Genomic DNA, 20,434 nt, shown 5'->3' with positions numbered 1-20,434 from the left:
ATTGAGTAGTCCTGTACGTACTGATTGGCTTTCTTTTTCAGAAAGGTTCAATCTATTTAAGAGAATATATTAGCCTTTGCAAAAGCAAAGCGGGGCTGAAGTGGGCACATTTAGGAAGGGGATGGATGGCAAGAAAGAGCAGGAGGAAACATAACCCTTTATGTACATAATGTGTTCAATAAGATCTAAAAATATTTTTTATTATAACATCACAGGCCATTCAAATATTAGAACTGGGAGCCCATGCATAAGTTTTACAAAAATTTATTTCAGTGTAAAGTATGTTGGCACTGCTAAATTTGTTTCCAATAGAGCCAGCTTTGTTAATGAATTTAGAGTGAGTAATATAGATTTGCTGCACAACTTAAATGTGGAGATTGCTGAAAACCACTGAGTCATTCATACATTCAGTTATCTGATGAGCGTCAAGGTTAATTTGCAATAAATCTATTAGTAGTCATGGCACTGATGTGTTAGTGCTAGCCATATAGAAACATGCATAAATAATGAGAGTGACACATTCCTCCACAGTCCTCTCCATACTGGAACTGTGATTAAGATGTACTGCCACTGTACATTTCACTCACTCATATAATAAAATAAAGTATGTTTCTGTAAAAATAAAATAAAGTCATAAAGCTAGTTTGTGGTTCGCTTTGAGTAAACTTTCTCATTTATTTATGATCAAGTGTATTTTTTTTTTTTGCATCATGCTAAAAATTTCACCATGCTATCTGTTTTATAATGAAGAATCTTACTCTTTTTATTATGAAAGCTCTCATGATACAATTAATATCCTTCCCATTGTCAACTATTAGTGAACATAAATAATATTTAATGAGTTTATGTGAAAAAATGCTAATCCAAGGAATGAAATATGAAAAGTTTAATAAAAATTACAATGTAGGGATACCATTTTTAAAAAGGCTTTTGATTTGAACACAAATTTGAAACAAACCCAACCTTTCTAAAGGCTTTTATGTTTTTAAAAAGTGGTGCGATGTTAGTTATTTTATATTTTTATAAAATAAAAAATATAAAATATGCACATACCCTCATATACAACACTTATTCTCTCTAAAATTTATTGGACATTTACCATAATGCAGTAACTGGACTAAGATGTTACTGTACAATATCTCATTTAATCCTGACAAAAGCTCTATAAAATAATATTGCTATTCCCATTTTTTCAGATAGGGAAGTGGAGACTTATAGTAAATTGCTTAGTCAAGGTCACATAGATAGTAAATGATACAGTTGGAATTTGTGAGTTTACATTCTTAACTTCCAAACTATTTTACTGCAGTAAGTACATCATATCTTTGGTTCAGAGAGATGTGTGTTAAATGAGGTAGATTTTGAAACTTTAGTCATCTAACCCACCGTATTCGATTATGAGAGTAATTTTCTAACTCAATGGAAAGAGGGCTTTACAAATATAGTAGATTTTGTCAAGTTTAATGCAAAGTGAATTTTTTTTAAAGAAGGAAGTCAGAATGCTTATAGAAGTGTATAGAATAGAGCTGAGAGAGAACTGGGCATTTAATTATCTCATTTATTCTGGAATTATATTGATGAGTGCAATGCAATACACTACTGTGGGTAGAGAGGAGAAAGGAAGAAAGACTGCTCTTCTACTATATCTGGGAAGAAAAAAAACTAGACATAGTTGGAATGTTTGCCAGACAGTACTTGAAGTTGTTTGACTTTGCTTTGCTGAAACCCAAAGAACTGTGAAGTCATAAGCAGGACAGATTAGCTAATCGCATGCTTGTCACCAAAACTTACATTTATGGAGAAAAGTTAAAATATGAGATGAAATCAAACATAAATAATAATGTTTGTTTTATGACATTTATCTTACTGAAAATATATATCTTTAAATTATTATCCTCAAATTCTATAACTCAGCAACTAGAAACCTTCCAAGTTCCATAAGTTTGGAAAGTATATTCTAACAAAATGTTAACCCACATATATTAAATGTTCTCTCATTTCACATTTGCATGTTATTTTTCTCTTTTGATGGCGTTGTGAGCTGAAAGGAGAGTATATGATAATGAGGTGCAAATGTCACTTTATGGATATAAGACATTAGGATATGAAAACAGTTGGCCTTGATAAATTCAGACTGACATATCCAATTAACTTTTTCTTGACTGTCTTGCTATGATAACAGAAGCATTTCTGATATATATATTTCTGAAAAAATATATATGGAATGGGAGGCTGGATACCAAGTTTTGTACCAGCTCTGCCACTTTAACCCAGCAAATTTAGATAACAAGTCAATCCTTATGACTAAACTTCCTCAAATATAACAGGAAGTAATGTCTGCCCTATGTTCCATATATAAGTAGAGAAGAAATAAAAAAAAATTGTGAAAGTTATTTTTTAAGGTAAAAAGTTACTATGTAATGTTAGTTAATGTTGCTTTATGATACTACCTCACTCTGGTAATTCTGGAAACTGAATTCTTAGGTTCTATATCTTATATTGTTAAATAGCATCTCTACTTTTGAATATTTTTCTTATTTAACTTGAAATGCATAGTCAAGAACAAAATTAATTGAAAGAAGGAACATAAATTAATAATTGAGTATCAGCACTCAGAGGTAACCACTGCATTCTCCTTTTAAAGCAATCTCCGCTTTTATATGTTCTTGTCCTATTTTAATCAACATAGACTTTACTGAAAAAGTTAATACTTAATCATCTGCAAACATTACCAATAAGAAATATATTCCTCAAATAGTACTTGCTGATTACTATTAGGGTGAATAAACTTTTGGTGATCTAAAACATAAATGGCTCAGGAAAGCTCTAGAATATCTGGTATACAATCTGTATATTCTGAATTTTCTTTGCTTTTGCACTGACTGGTGCCTTTGAAATACAATTACCGTTCTCAATTAAGAGAGATAAACTATTTTCATGCTTTGGTAGTGAAAAAATTAATAGAGAAATGCACAGCAGTCTCTATACTATTGCATTTTAACATTATGGTTCATCACTTTTACATTCAATCCTCTCCTGACATGTTCCTTGTGATAAGTCTATATACCAAGGCCTTTTAGCCATCAGGTACAATGTGCTTATTGCAGAGGTCTTTGAAGTTTCTCAGTGGCTTATGGAAATGTCTGTGACAGAAAACAAAGAATGGTTGCCTCCAAAATATGGCCATGAATTCAATATTATCAGCTGCTTAATTTAATGCACACTAATGTGATAGTAAGTCAGCTGCATTGAACTGATAAATTTGGTAATCATAGAAATTTAATGTGAAGGTATTTTGAAAACACCGCTGTACACATAGCTTTTAAACATAAATGTTACTCTTAGTAGAAGTTATTCTTCCATAAACATAGGATACTATGTGGCCTAATGTTTAATATTCTCTCTTACTGCTTTTCTTATCATGTTTGGCACAGATTAAGTGTATTACATTCTTTAGAGAAACAGAAATATAATATACATATATATTTATACGTATGTGTATGTGTACACGTGATATTCTGTCCACAAGCTGAAGAACCAGGAAAGCTGGTGATACAGTTTGAAGACTTGAGAACCAAAGGAACATTGGTGTAGTTTTAATCCAGGTCTGAAGATATGAGACTAAGAAGCTACAAAGGCAGAACACCACTCCATTTTAAGCAGTCAGGTAGAGAAAGAAAAAAAATCCAACCTTTCTTCACATTTTTATTCTATCCTCAAAGGATTGAATGATGGCTACTCATTTTGGGTAGAACAATCTGCATTATTCTGGCCACCAGTTCAAATGCTAATCTCTCCCAGAAGCACCCTCACTGATACACTCCTCTCTCCAAATTCTCTCTAAGATCTGTCTAGGCTAACTAAATAAGCATTTTTTGTGGTCCCCTTTAGTGTGGAGAATGCTCTCTTCTCCTTTATATAAATCTTTACATATCTCTTTTAAAATTTCTGATGTAAAAAATTTGTTTCATTCAATGAAAAAGATGCCAGTGGTACGAGGTCAAATTTCAGTGCACTGGATGCCGAATAAATTTGTTTGAAACAACTCTTTTAAAATTAAGATAGATGGATAATGTACCATCACCACCAGAAAGTAAAATGTTAACATTCACAGAATGAGACCATGACATTGTCAGTGCTGTAAGTTTAGAATTTCACTTTGGGGTTGAGGAGAGGTGTGTCTTTTTATAATTCTGAATAGTTTAACAGCTATTCGCTGTTGCTTGTTAAATGAGATCTGACTCCTATGAAGGAGACTATTATCTTTATTTTTTTGACATGGCTACTGGGGCTTGTGACTGTTCACCAGTTAGTTACCTGTCACTTATGAATAGATTCTTTTCTTATAAAAGTTGGATTCTTGGAGTATTTGTTGCAATTTGTACCACTGGGCTGTATGACCTTGTCACATCTACATGCAGCTCTTGTTTCAAAACCAAGTTGATATATGTTTCTGTTGCTTTTTGGAAGCATCCAGTCTATATTTTCTACTAAACTATTTCTTAAAAACTGGCAGAAAGAAATAAAGCCTCGTTACATTCCTTGCTTGTCCAACTCAATGACAAAAGTAGTAATCTACTCTTTGTTCTGAAATACCTGCTGGTAAATTTAATGAGTGTATTAAAAACTGAGCTGCCTCTCTATTTTTTTTAAAACAACTCGATTCACTTTCTTGAACATGTTTGATTGAAATCTATAAAGTGCTTTGTTACAGTTTTGTGTATAATGTCAATGCTTTACTCAAATATCAACATAACAAACTGCTAAAAGTATGGACTTAATGTATTTAGTCTAATTGGTTTTTGTTTCTATTTTTCAGCTGGGACAACGTATATCTTTAGCAAAGGTGGCGGACAAATCACGTACAAGTGGCCTCCTAATGACCGACCCAGTACACGAGCAGACAGACTGGCTATAGGGTTTAGCACTGTTCAGAAAGAAGCTGTATTGGTGCGAGTGGACAGTTCTTCAGGCTTGGGTGACTACCTAGAACTGCATATAGTAAGTACTTTTAAAGTTAAGTTTTAGCATTTACTTTTTACTGTTAGCATTTTGTAAATAATGTATAATTTCTCCTGTTGAAAGTTACCTTCTCCCAAGAACCGGTACTTATTATAGAAAACATAAATACATAGAGGTAAAAAGACTTTATAACCTGTTACTATTAAGTGTGTTCTTTACAATAAAAACTTTTACATTTTTTAAATTTTTGAGTGTGAATTCCTCTCAATTCTGAGTTCAAAAAACGTTTTTTAGAGTGATTTAGGTGTCTTTGGTCAGACTTGCCAATAAATAAGTTATTGCACAGTAGATTCCACACTATTTGGCTGGAAGCAGGAGGTAATAATACTGGAGACATCCAAAGATTTGGAGTCAGTGTCCTATTTCTTTTCTCAGAGAAAAGACTTGTGTAAAGTTGTATGAAATGAAAAGAAATAAATGAAACTTTAAGGATAGTTAGGGATGTAAAAGAAAATGGCAAAAAATATTGTTTCTATGCAGTTGATACATATGTGTCAGGAAAAAAAATTGATGCATAAGTTCTACTTTTGTTCTGGAACCATTATGTTTCCTCTAGGTTCTAAGCCTCCCACAGTAATTTACTTAGCACATAGTAGATGTCAAAGAATAGTTCATGAAAAGATTGAAAAGCTTTCTCTTTTTTTTTTTTGAAGTTCCCATCATTGACTTTACAGCTCAGAGACTCTTCCTTCTATCTCTGCATTTAAAGAATTACTAACCTGTATGATTATGAATCTTTATCTTCTTACTTCTTTGTATATTTGTAAAGAAGCACATCATATTTGTTGTTAAAATATATTTATATTTCTTTGATATATCAAAATAACAAACATAGAAGAGTGTCACATATTCAAAAATTCTGAAGAATTCTTATCTTGATAGCTCTTGGTCTAACGTCTTTAACTTCTGGAAGTTTTCAGAAGAAGCATATATGTCTCTCCATTCTTTTTTATCCTTGATATAGTTGATCTGTCCTGCATAATGTGAGATTGTTTTGTTTTATTTTGTCTATCTATATAAGTTTTTCCCTTATCCATACTCATGCCTCAAAAGACAGTTGATTAGGTCGTTATGTTTGTTTCCTGTTAGAAAGTGGCCATTAAGTACAAGTTCTAAAATAATTAGAAAAAAACCTCACCAAACACCAAAAGACATTAACACAAATTTTTATGAGGTTTTTATTATCTAAGTTTGTATTAATTTATTTTGTAATCTTTATTTTTCACTAAATATATGGAATTTACAATAACCTGAGTAGGAGTTTACAGTGACCTCAAGACCTGAATTCATTGCTAATCTTGGAAAACAAAGCAAAACAACGACAACAACAACAACAAAACCCTCAGCACAACCATTATTGAACCATAGTATATTATCAACTTAAAATGTATTTGTCAAAATCGGAATCCAGGGGATGAAATTTCAGCTGCTTTTCAGCATATATCAAAAAATCAGAATTAAAAGCATCTGGATTTTTCTGGCATAAACAAATGTTCAGTTGAGATAAACTTAACTAGTGCAGTAAAGAATCTTGCTGTTCGTTAGCATGAGGGAGGGATTCACAGTCACTGGACATTGTAGGGGAGGGAGGGAGAAGGGTAGGGACACATGACAAGATGAAGCATAATCTGTTCATTACTAGGGGGAGTGAGGACTAGTTAGAAGCCCAAACATCACCTGCATGCAGGCTACTTATGTAGTTAATTCTCATTTGTACCACACATTTCTATAATAAAATAAATTCTTTTTTTAAAAAAAAGAATCTTGCTGTTAGAGTAATCTCAACTTTCAAAATATATTTGCTCAGTTCTGATTTAAGAGCCTTGCTACTTCAAAAAATAAATAAATAAAAATGAAAACAAGCACCTTTTCCTTCCAAAAGAAATTACTTATTGATCCATAACCAATTGCACTTTTAGCCTGAGAAAAGTTTCTGCAGTGATCATTCTCAAATCATAAAGGGCTATGTTACTGAATTACTTGCACCACTGTGGGTTATTTTATGGTCAGAGGGTTTTTGTCTATAAGAATAGGTATTTCTTTTCAATTCTGGCCAAATGTGGGCTGAGGGTTTTTTCATAACTAAAGAATTTCTAGGTATCCATACTAGCTCAATACCCTCTACATCTCCTTCCCATAGCTGCCCTATGAGGACCTCCTTCTTTCTGAATCTCTCTTCTTGGTCTAGCCTGGCCATTCTCTTTGGATTCAGTGCTTGTCATGACACACCCTTTCTCGTGGATTTGCTCTCTTCCAAATCCCTCTTGCTCCTAAAGCATATCCTTCACTGGAACATGGATACTAGCCTCCTGACCTTCCCAAAAGCTGTTGTTTGTCAGTCTTACCCACTCCTGATCAACTACCACGACCCAGTCTTAGTCCAGATATGGTCAAATAAAACTTTTTTTTCTCTCGTTGCCTATAAGAGGTTGTCAGCCATTAATGACTAGTGACTTAATAAGTTGTTTATTTGGAGAAAAATCACTCATTTTTTCCATGTTTTAAACATATAATCAAAATTATCACAAGAATGAGACAAAAAGGAATAAAAAATTAAAAGAAAAAAGGAAAGGAAGTGAACAAAAAGAAAGTGTACAGGGATACATTATGATGCCTGTGGATGATAGCAGCAGAACTAGTCTTAGTATTAGTACTTAAGATTGGGAATATTTGTCAGGGCTCGGTGGCTCAGCCTGTAATCCTGTGCTTTGGGAGGCTGAGGTGAGTGAATTGCCTGAGCCTGTGGGTTTGAGACCCGCCTGGGCAACTCGGTGAGACCTCATCACTAAAATAAATCAAAAAAATTAGCCAGGCGTGGTAGCGCACACCTATAGTTCTGGCTACTTGGAAGGCTGAGGCGGAAGGATCACTGGAGCCCAGCAAGTCGAGGCTGCAATGGCTGGGAGCGGCCACTGCACTCCAGTATGGGTGACAGAGTGAGACTCCAACTCAAAAAAAAAAAGATTAGGAATATTCAATGGTTGTTTTATCAAATCTCTTAGATACCTTTGAATTCATTTGATTTTCCTAAATAAATTCTACTTATTTCAGGTTTGGAATCTAAAAGGAAAATAAGATATATAGGATTTTAGATTATTACTCTTGTTTTATTTTGGTTTATGAATATAACTGACTTAAAATTAACCTAATTGATATAATAGATATTATGTTTTCTCTATAAAAGTTAGACTTTTCAGTTATCCATTAAACTGTCAGCAAAGTTATGTAATCCTTCAAAATCAGCAAAATATAATCTATGTACTGATCATATTTAGAAATCTTATTTTTATCCCTAATTTATAGAGTGAGCTAATACATTGGAGATTTGATTGCATTCATTAAAAGGTACTCCATTATTGCTGAAATGTATAATGCAATTTCAATTAGATCATTTAAAAAATCTGGCATATTATTTCAATGAAGATTTGAATAGTTGACTGGTTTATCATCCCATTTTTGTAGAATGATTATGTTGGATTTTACTTGAAAATGTAATCATATTTAAATTTTGATTAACTATACTCTTAAAAATATAACAACTTGTAATAAAATGACTTTTGAATAAGGCAGGTGGCCTAGTTTAGATAGATGGATTTTTTTGGTTGTATTAATATTAATGCTACCACTGTTAACCTCAAAGCCATAAGATATTACTATCAAAATTGTAAGATTTTATTGAAATTGTAAGGTTCAATGTGGGAATGAGGGAAGATAAAGACACGATGTGAGGAGCAATTAGTTAGTGTAATAACTAGAATACATGTACTCAATGCATATTTTCTGAAATAACTTAATAGAATTGATAAATTATATATTAAAAATACTGTGGCTTAAGTTAACTATAGCCTTCAACTTTTTAATAGTCAACGTGGCAGACACAGTTGAGTTCCTTTATGACTCTAAGAATATCATCTAACTTCTATTTTACAACGCAGAAAAAATACAGAACAGTAACTATGTTATTGAAAAGTTGCATATTTTAATTTATGCTACTTTCAACTTCTTGGTGATTTTCAAGTAAGAATTTATTATGGAAATTGATTACTTAAAGATAGTGAAAATTTTTGTTGAATGAACGATTATGTCTTCTTAATAATTACCTTATTTATTGTAGTTTGCTTTTATCATAAATTATTCTCTATCCATTTCATATTTTTATGCTATTTCAAAATAAAGACAGACTTTCAGATGGCAAAAAAGCATGATTTATAATAATGATAGTGATTGATGAGAAAAATAATATAAAAATGTGGCTTTTCATTATTTATTTCAGTATATGCTAGAAGCCTGTTATTTAGAAATATTTATTGAGCACTTAATATGACCCAGGTCTATGTTAGACTCTGTGGATAAAAAAAATAAGTGACCTAACTACTCAGAATCTACCTCAATAAATATTTGTTTAATTAATGAATGAACAAGCCAGCTGGAATCTTCACCAAATAGCTTAGGTTATTTACAGTAAATAATTTTGTCCCAAAGTGTTTGGTATTTCTTGATATTTCTGTTTTGATATCTCTTTCATCTCTTTTTCTTGTGGTTCTAACTTTCTTATTTGCATGTTATTTGTAAAAACAATGACCAATGATAGATTTTTAAGATAACGAAAATAAATGACTTGTAAACCATTATACAATATATATTTAAAATGCTGCTGTTGAGAATTATTTCATTAATATTGAATTAAGTAATTTCTTAGAAGCAACAAGCAGAAATTGAACTCAATTTTTTATAGTTTATAAGATATATCTAGAAATTTTACCAATGTTGTCACTTCTTGAGAACCTCTTTTATATATATCAGTTTAGCAATGTTAATTGGAAATTACTTAACCTTTTTCTAACTTACAGAAGAAAGCCACTACAAATGTGGGCTCATTCACTGCTATTAATATTAACACATGCATTGGTTCTGACCGGAGGAAATGTCATGGAGGGTGGAGGACAGGATGCGTGAAGAGTGTTCTTTGAAATCCTTTCATCGAGGGAGCATAAAAGAGCATTGTAAATTTGATGAGTGAATTGTTGCACATACTTGCCTTAAGTGTTTCTTCTTTGTACTTTGCTGGGCTGGAAGCCTTATTTTGAAACCAAGCTCTTAATTGATTTTGATTTGGAAATACACCTTTTGATCAGTGGTTTCAGCATGGACTAGAAACAGTATATTTATAGTAAATATTGTATATCCCAAAATAACATCAATATTGTGGGCATGACAGATCTTTCTCATCTTTCTCAGCCTCTTTCCATTTTACATTATTTATCTTCCTGCTCTATTAAGATTAAATTTAAAAATATCTTTTTCAAGTCAATGATGAGTGCCTACTTACATCAACAAGGCAAGCCCAACTGTTTCCTCTTGGGCTTTTCTTGAATTGAAATTATTTTCTATTTGAAATGTTCTTTCTAACCAACAGATTCACTTCTTTTATAAGACTTTCACTTTGCCATATAGTATTTCAATTCAGTCCTTGATTTGATTTTGCTTTCCTGGTTTTTACATGAATTAAAGCACATGTGGCCTATTTGACTAGAATTTTAAAAGAAAGACTAAATAATGTTTTTTCATTATGTCTTGTGAAATTGTTATCCAAACTTATGAGGTGGGAAAGTTATGTTTGAGGAAAATGTGAGAAGTTATGTTCACATTTCCATGGGATTAAGTGCACAACAGTCTCCATTTATTTGGTGATGGATAGGAAGCAATTAATCAATACAAATTCCCCTCTTCATTTTTTTTCTCTTGGAAGTTAATTCAGTTTTCTCAATTTCTAACTTACTTATTGTCATCTTTGGCATGCCATTTAATATCTCTGATTTTAGTTTCTAGATTTCTAGAATTATTTCCTACTCCAAAATTCCATTGTTAAATTAAATTTAATAAAGCAGAACAAAACAGCTATTTCTACTTGCACTTGCTCAGTTGACTTTCTTACCACTTAGAGGCTTAAACTGCTGCCTCACCTTCTCAGTTATCCTTCTGTCTACATTCTGAAAACTTCTCAATCTGTTTTTATATATTTATGTCAGGTTGATTTGCTAAACTTCTTCTTTGATCATATTCTTCCTTTGTTGAAACATATTGATGCCTCCACAACTATGTACAGATAAAGGCAAATTCTATGCCTAAAATATAATGTCTTCAGCATTCAAATCCCAGTTTCCCTTTTCATGTCCATTCTCCACATTTTCTACTTATTATCTTTCTACTTCAGTGAAATGCATTAACCCATTTTAAAAAAAATATGTTTCTACTTGTCATCTCTTTATTCCTAATTTGTCTGAATGATTTTTTCCCATTCTTTCTCAGTCAACAACATTTTTAATTTAAATGTTGGATGCTTTTCAGGGTTGGCCCTGGAATCTTTTCACCTCCTAAGCTAGCAGAAAGATGTTTGGAAGAACTGCAGAAACAATTCCAGGGTATTACCAACTGGAGAAGACCTTGTCCACTGATTCTATTCCATTCTATAATCACTACTCCTATTGTCCCACTGCCTTGTGGCAGGCTCCAAGCAATTTTACAGAATAGTTTCAAAGTCATTCTAAGTTAGTCAGTGCTGGATGGCCTTAGCAAGCCTTCTCTTCTTATACCAAGCTGTCAAAACAAGGGACTTCTTGTTGAATCCCTTCTTCAAACATTCATTTCTTCTGTAACTGCTAAGTATCTTTCAAAAGCATACCTTCAAGAATTTTTTTATAACCAGTTCAGCATATCATTATTGATCACTACTATGTAATTTCTTCTGTAGGTGATTAGCTATTTATTGCTGTATAATAAATTCTCCCACGATTTAGCAGCTTAAAACAGCAAACATTTATAGTCTTATACTGGTTCAGGAGTCCAGGAACATTTTAGCAAGTTATTAAGACATTTCCAGGGGAAGTAATGGTTAAGAATTGTGCTTAGAATGTATCTGATATGTTCACTCCTAGGATTCAGACTGAGTCTCAGGAAGAAATGATGAACAACAATTTAAAGCACATGAAAGCAGGTTATTATGAATAGCAGCTTTGCAAAAGACTAAACACAATATAGATTGATGGGGAGAAAAAGAAAGATGTTGCTCGAGGGTTAAGCTATAAGGATTAAGCTAGTTTGGGGCCCACATACTGAATAAGGGGTCATTTGCACAACGATCAGGAAAATTCCTTTTATTGTATACATATACAGACACACATACCCCCCAAAAAACACTGAAAGGCATACACAAAATGCATGGCAGAAGTAGTTTAAAAAACTGCAAATAGTATAGCAAACATGCCCACCAAAGACTAGGAAACAAGACGATTGTGATGCTATGGCTTTAGAATACTATTAGTACTGATGTTGGGCCATGCCAGATGTAGGCTAGTTTATTTCAACAAAGAAAGAAAATAAACTAGATTTTTATACTGGGGATACTCAAGTTAATAGTTGGCATAAATTATCTAAATTATAAATTAGAAGCAGAGGACTAGAGATACATTTTTTGACACCTGAAAATTCTTTAGAAATATATGCATTTTTAGAGTTATAAAATGCAACTTGTGATGTCTTTAATATGTTACTTTAGGAGGCAGTGTGCTCGACTAGATTTGGGAATTTTTATGTCATCAAGACAAAAGTGGCCTCTACCTTCCTGAGGACCATGTGGACAAACTATTTAACTTATTTGCCAACAGAGCATAACCCTGATGGGGGATGCTCAAATTACCCCCCTCCCCCCAGAAGAACATACTGCAACTAGGCGTCCAAGGAGACAGCATAATGTTGAGCTCTTCCTGTCAAGAAAAAGCACTTCCTCCTGGACCTATCTTTAGGTCCTTCCTGCTCAATAAAGAGTGGAAATACAAGACTGACAGACAAAAGCGAAAGACAAAATATTTTTTGATGATAGACTAAAATTTAATTGACTAGTAAGGCTTTTGGTCTATGAAAATAAGTCTGTCTTAATATACCTAAAATTTTACTCTGAACTTTAGCTATTAGATGCCAGCTGTTCATTCTTAAATACACATCTCAAGTCCTGACTCCCTCTCTGACTACCATATTAATATTTCAAGCTGCTTACTCATCATCTCTGTCTGGATGTCTCATATGTATCCCAAATTTGCCACCCTAAAAACTGAACTCATCATCTCCCAACCACACAAACATCTACACAATCAGACTAAAGCCTTGATATCTTTTACCCCATGCTTGCTTTCACAGCCTAATTGGTTTCCCACCAAATTTCCAAAATGTCTCACAACCAGTATTGTCTAATAGAAATATAATGTGTCACATTACAGGAGGAAGAAAAAGAGATGAAATTAATTTTAATAAGTAATTAACTTTAAATGTATATTTTAACTCAGTATATCAAAAGTATAATAATTTTAATATACATAGATAAATTATTAATATGTTTTAAATTTCTATGTTTTTGAAATTCAATGTGTATTTTACACTTACAACACCTCTTATTTCAGACCTAAATTTTCCATTAAATCTACAGTTGTAAAATTAGATTTACGTACTTGAGTTATTCTAAACATAATTTAAAGTATTCCATAATTGACTTGAGTATCCGTTTTAAATTTGTATCTAACTTAAAATTAAATACATTTTGCAATTCAGTTCCTCAATCTAATTAGCTGCATTTATGGCCACAGGCTACTGTATTGAACCACATAGTTTTAGAATTTATCTGCTTGCTCTGTATACCACTAATGTTGCCTTAGTTTAATGGTCTTTTCTTGAATTGTTACAATAACTTTCTAACTAATCACCTCTGCCTCCAAGGATCTTCTTCTTAATCCATCCTCTGCACTGCTACCAGAGTGAATGTTGTAAAATAAAAATTTGGTATTGCACCCTCTGTTTTCAAATGTTTAACTGCAGTGGTCTTAACCTTTTAGTTCAAGACCCACCTGACTGATATTATTCACTCACCTTCGGCAGTAATTTTGCTCACTTAGGGGCTGTTTAGGAGGGTATGTTTTACTTTCTCGCTTGGTAACTAGGCTAACCAGAGATGGGCATGGCTCCTCATTCAGGCTATCAATTTAAAGCCCTTCCATAGTATTCCTTAAGTATTTTTCACAGTGTTTATTTAATTGAGTATGAGGAAAAACTGATTTTCTATTTATGAACATTATATACACAGACAGTACTTTACTTCTCTAGGATAAAATATGTGAAAAAAAAATAGGCAAAGAAGCATTAACCATTTTTTGTAATTCTTGTACTCTGTTCTGTTTTGTTGGCAATTTTATGAATGAAGCAAAATGTTGGATTCAGGTCAAAGTGTTCAAATTCTGATGGCAAATCTTCATTCATGTTGGACAAACTGATGTTAAGTAGCAATAAGCGTCATAAGGGCAGGAAATTCTACCTATTTTATGCACCATTGTATTCCCAGAGCCCACATGAGCGTGGAATTTAACAAGTGAGCAATTAGTATTTGTTAAAATAATCTTGGGTTCTGGAAGTTCTGCCAACTTAAATTGCCTGTGTGATTTCTTAAAGCCTCCAAGGACAATAGATCAGTGCTTCTGAGGTCAAGGGCAATATCTCCTTCATAAGTCAGTTTATATTTAACATGCTACGGGTGAGTTAGAGATAACGCTACCACCACGTTTCCAGTTTATTTGTTGTCTCTTTTATAGATTGGTATCTTGAGGCAAGTATCTGGTGAACCACACCCTAACCTGTTCTAGTGGAGAAACAGTGACCTGCAACAAATACTTAAATGACCAACGTCCTTAGCTGAGCCTATAATGAATGCAAAGTCTACACTTATTTTCCAGCCTCATCTTTGTCTACTCCCTACTCTGACTCACACATATTTACCCTTTAATGCATGCACTTAAAACCTTTTTTAAAAAAATTAAATTTTGTTTTTTTAAGTGCCTATGTACCAAGCAACTTTCAAGGCACTGGAAATTCTGTCTAGTGAGGTATGTTTCCTGACCTCACATATCTTAGAATTTAATGCATACATTTTATTCTACTGGCATATTAGGCACAGAAAATGAGCATATAGGCTGATATTTCAAATCATCATGATGCAGAATTACAATGAAAGCTTTTTAAACTGAGAAATCGTCTTCACATGTGACTTTTGAAAAGCAAACAACAATCTCATAGTGGTTCTATGTCTACATATGTAAGCCCATCTAATGTTTATTAAAAGCTTAGAAGAAAGAAGATATCTTCATTTAGTTAATGAGGAAATGAGGCCTAGGTCACATAGTTCATAAGCTGCAAAGCCAGAATTCAACTCGGGCAGTCTGACTCCTAAATCTGTGTACTTACCCACTGTGCCTTATGTGATACAGGTGAGGGTTCAGGAGGCAGTCCCTCCTCAGGCTGAAATGGACAACTCAGCTTATGGTCCCTATTTAATGCAGTTTTATGAAGTCAAACAACCCCAGCTTTTAGCATGCCACATATCACATGAATTATGGGGCATAGATATCTGCTACTTAATTTTCTCTAGTTTCATAAAATTTATCTAGTCAGAAAGTTATCTGACTGACTAGTTGCCTCAAAGATTTTGTGGTTAGCTATCCCGTGTTTGCAGTTCATTTGATTTGTAAGTTCTGGGCATATATAATTTTCAAGGCGGGGAAGCACAATTTTAAAAATATGTACTAATAATGACAGTCAACAAAAAGAAAGCTTCAGAGTGCATTTTTCATGCTGGTTATTGTTTTTGAAATATTCCTACTTCTTATTCCTACTTGTCCTTCTTTCTTTCCTAGTCTGGTGCCTTTTAAATTCATCTTCAAGGCCTGGATCATCTATTTTATATATTTGGGAAGACTTTGTTTTGTCCCCTAGGGTAAAACTCGTCATGTCCCTCTTGGTATTGTTATAGCAGTTTGTTCTTAATTCTATTATGCTACTTACCATAGCCATAGCTGTTTCTTTATATGTCCTTCTAATCTATTACATCGTGAACTCTTCAAAGTCAGTGACCATGTACTATCTATTGTTACATCTCTATAGTTTCAGATCCTAGCTTAATGCTTTGTAGATAAATAACAAATGTTTACTGATGAAGAAATGCCTGCCTGAGTGAACTGCCTTGCTTTTTTACTTTTGTCTTGTGGCCTCCCTTGCGCTCCCGTTGCTAGTTTTCCATTATAATGCAGGAGTTCACTCCAGAAGTACTCTCCCTGGGGCATAGAATGAGGTAGACTCCCAAAGGGTAATGCTCAAAGCATGTGATGCTCTCATAGGACTCCCCATTTACAACCTCTTGAGGCATACACACACAAGGCAGAGGCCCAAGGCTTGGACCTAGCATGAAATAAACTTATTATTCATGTTATTTTCTCAAGGAAGGCAGACTTTTCTCTTGCTAAACCATTGACCAACTCCACTTTCAGGTTCAAATATTCCAAACAAGTAGTCCCTTCTCTGAGATAAGGTATGCCTATCTGCTATTCGTATTGCTTTGAGTATCTATATGAAAACCATTTGTACTATATTTCCCTACATTCTGACTTGATTCGAAGAGATGAACCCAATTGGAGGGAAAAAAAGCAAACAAGCAACCAACCAAACAAAATCCTCTTGTGGTAATTAACCTTAATTGATTAGAAATGTGAAAGTAATCAATCTTCACTACCATGGAAATGTTACCATTCTCTCTTTTTTTTTTCCTTCTCCTGCTGTGCTAACCTTTGACTCTTGCTTAATTGATAGAGGTGAAATGGGTTTTTCATTTATTAAGAGATTTTTAAAATTATTTGTATTAATATATATTAAATGTTGAAGGTACTGACAGTTAATTATCTAAAGTAGGATTAAACTTCCCTTCTAAAACCATGTGTACTCTATTCATTTGCTTGATAAGAAGAACAGTAACTAAACAATACTATTTAGCATGTGCTGAATGCTTACTATGGACCACATACTGATCTAAACATTTTGCATCAAAATTATACTTTAATATCCACAATAATCCATCAAAATGTGAATTACTCTCAATTTTACAGATAAGAAATCTGCATTTCAATAAATTGACCCAAATCACCTACCTTGATAAATAACTGCTTGGATCTGAACCAGTTGTATATCATTTCAAAGCTTCATTTTTCTTTAGCACAAAGGTAAATTTCAAGCAAGCTCGCCCAGCTAGTTTTCCAAATGATCATAAAAATCCAAATGATCAGTCTGAAGCCAATGAGTCTTAATGGCATAGTATGTTATGAGATTGCTTAAGCTTGGGCAGAATCTGGAAATTTTGAGATCCTCAACAGGAATGCACTAAATAACAGTAGTATGCCATGACATAACAAATGACATTTTCTATTAAAATTGCCTTAGTGGGTAAAATCATAGGTTTCATTACTATTTTTTGAGCTGTCCCTAAATATAGTACTAAACTAATAGTGCCACATGGGCATTGGCCTTATGTAGTGATAAATATAAAAATAACACACATTGCTCTGGAAACTCTGGTTGGGGCCACGACTTTCAGCTTTTCCCAGGTTCTAAAGCTAATGCATAAAGCCTAGATGGCTTGACCTACTTTGTTTTTTTAAACCAAAAAGACAGGGTAGAGTCTCTATGTAACTAACATGGAAATGAGAGGAGAGAAAGGGAATTTGTCTATAGCTATAGCTCTTGCTGATTGGACATTTTCCCGACAGAGGTATTCTAAGGAAAAGTATGTCGTCCTTTTCATTATTGTTAATTAGCAGTAAAACCAGGCTTTGGGGGCTCCACATCTCACAGGACATTAGCAAAGAAACAAAGTTGAAATTTTAGCACTAATGTGTAGAGTAAGGTCAGGCAGCTTGCCCGTGGAGGTTTCAGAACTGAGTTCGCTGATCTTTAAAAGACAAGCATTGCAGAGATATTTCACAAGGTGGAAAGAGAGAGTTGTAAATTCTAGCCCCTTTCTAATGCCTACTTCAAGACCAGTAGTTATTTAGTGATTTGTAACTGGCTATTGTGAAGGGTGTTGGATAAATGAAGTGGCTGGGGATATTTTTGGCATTTGAAATTGCAACATAGATATTGTTCATTATTATGTGAGGAACATACTATAACTATCAGCTTTATATTTAACTAGTTTTTTAGGGAATTTTCTCCTTCTCAATAGACTGTATTTCTATTATTTAACTGCTCTTTTTTATTTAGTGACTTTTAAAAAAAATCTCCTAACCATCTAGACATAAACTAGATTTAATAGACTAGCAATGCATAGAGTTGGGTCTGCAAGGCCAATAATATTTTATGACAGGCTATTCAGATGGAATTGAATTTCATTTGTTGCCTGTAGATGACAGTTTCTATTTACTTTCCAGAAAAAAATTCATGTTTTTAATAAATGCTATTATTTATATCATAAAATTACTTATTAAAGAATTTAAATAATACTACTGTGATGAGAATAAAAAATAAAAACTGCATTTAATAAACCCACTCTTTATTGTGATTTCTAAAATTCTAATATTTAATTTTATGCATATATATTTCCTTACTTTTATGCATGTAGTATATGTATGAATAGTTGTGTATAAGTTAACAGACCGAAACACTCTTTAAACTGATGACATGTTATCATGTGGTGCATACTATTCTGCAAATTGGTAATTTTTATTTAGTAAATTTTTAATATCTTTCCCTTATAGAGCATATAATCTCATATTCACCTCATAGTATCCCATTGTTTGCATCTGGTACACTTTATGGAACCATTGCTTAATGATGAATATTTTGTTTCAGTAGTTTTGGTATTACAAATGGATAAATATTTAAAATCTTGTAAAATATCATTTCACATGTATAAAAATACATTTTGAAAAATGGATAAATTCTTAAAATAGGACAACTATATTTATTGCTGATTTATCCTCTAAGAACATTATACTGCTGAACACGCCCACCAGCAGTATATGAGGATGTCACAAACTGGATGGGATGTTTCACCCTTTTAACAAATCGATCTCATTATTTCTTAAGACACTGAGCTTCATAGAATGATTTCTTTTCTGGTGTATTTGATTTGAGTGTGTTCACATTTTAATAATTATGCTGGTAGAGAGGTAATACCAACCCCCTTTAACTTCAGTCACAAAAACTTTATCCTATCATGGCAGCTTTCGCAAAACAGCAATGGACCCAGGAGGATGGATAACAAGTTCATGAACCATGTGGCTTTTTTCAGTAAAGTGGTAGCTAACACAGTATTCCGAGGAAAGCTAGGCAGGCAAGAGGTTAATATCCCCTTGGGAAGCAGCACTTGTTTCAGAGTCTGCCTCTGTGTTCTTCACCTTCTACACATTCCATAATTCTTCATTTTGCCCCTAGTCACGTCTTATTTCAATCATGTAGTCCCCAGGACTTGTGAACAGCAGTGGAACGTGACAGGCTTTTAAATGTATTAATATTGTGAGCATTATTGCGCGTAATCTTAATATAACAAACAGAGTAACAACAGATGTATTCTGCTGTTAAGTGTTTAGTAAGGTATCTATGTCTTGGCTCTTGATAGCCAATTTAAACAACAAAGTTCCTAAGCTCAAAGGGCAAATTATATCAAGGGACTAGCTCATGTGTTCTGTGGCATTTGATAACAGCCAAGATTAAATTGAAAGAAAGATGTTTAGAAAGGGAAAAAAATATATATCTACTTGAGTTTTTTTTAAATTATGCATGTGATTATTTATTTCAATCCTGTTGCATTACAGCTAAGTTGTGAGCTAAATCACAGCTGGTAGTGAGAATCACATTTAAAAATTTGAGAACATTTTAGTTAGCTTGCCAGTTTTTTTAGTAATGTATAAATATAATTTAAGCATGTGAAATATAACGTAAATTATAGTTTTTCTTTGCACTTTTTAAATTGTCTTCAAGGTGCTCTAACCTTGAGTTTCACTAATGAAAGGTAAAAATTAAAATATGCAACTATAGTATTTAATAGGTATTGAGGATATTTGGTAATGTCATAGCTGTCTATATCATATTCACTGACATATTTAATAACTGAACAGATGCAACTTGCTATGGTAACACATGGTACTGAGCAGCAGGGATCCCCGATAGATAAGTCAGTTTTTATTTTATTTCTTTATCCTCAAACCTTCTCTAATAATCCCAGATTTCAGTGTGTTTTGATTTGTTTGGCAGCAAGCAGATAAGAGGGATTCTGTTCTCTACTGTTGATTTTCAACAGGTTATTTGGCTTCAGGATACAAAGCCCATGAGATTCTTAAGTAAAATAACTGACTGATTGAGTAAAACACATAACACAGATTACTACACAACAATAAAGCACATGTGTATCCAGTACAAAATGGGTAGAGTACCACCTTCAAGGAAGGTCTGTAATATAGTCATGTGATAATCTCAGGTTAGTAAGAAAATTCTAGCACCTATTCTCAGCAAGTATCAGTTATATAGTAGGCAGAGTATTTAATTGTGATGG

General features: G+C 33.2%; 1 protein-coding gene across 15 annotated transcripts in view; it reads left to right on the top strand.

Annotated features, from left to right (window-relative positions):
- Positions 1-20,434, top strand: part of NRXN1 (neurexin 1) — a 701,758-nt gene that overhangs the window by 383,845 nt on the left and 297,479 nt on the right. For all 15 annotated transcript variants that reach the window (XM_021717193.1, XM_021717192.1, XM_021717189.1 and 12 more), the window contains one exon: positions 4,820-5,001. In XM_021717193.1, the coding sequence (XP_021572868.1) occupies positions 4,820-5,001 (182 nt within the window). The remainder of the gene's footprint in view (positions 1-4,819; positions 5,002-20,434) is intronic.

The sequence above is a fragment of the Carlito syrichta genome, unplaced genomic scaffold, assembly GCF_000164805.1.
Source record: "Carlito syrichta isolate Samal-C Ts95f unplaced genomic scaffold, Tarsius_syrichta-2.0.1 Scaffold309463, whole genome shotgun sequence".
Classification (NCBI taxonomy): domain Eukaryota; kingdom Metazoa; phylum Chordata; class Mammalia; order Primates; family Tarsiidae; genus Carlito; species Carlito syrichta.
Note: the sequence above shows the minus strand (reverse complement) of the source record. Positions and strands in the feature narration are given on the sequence as shown.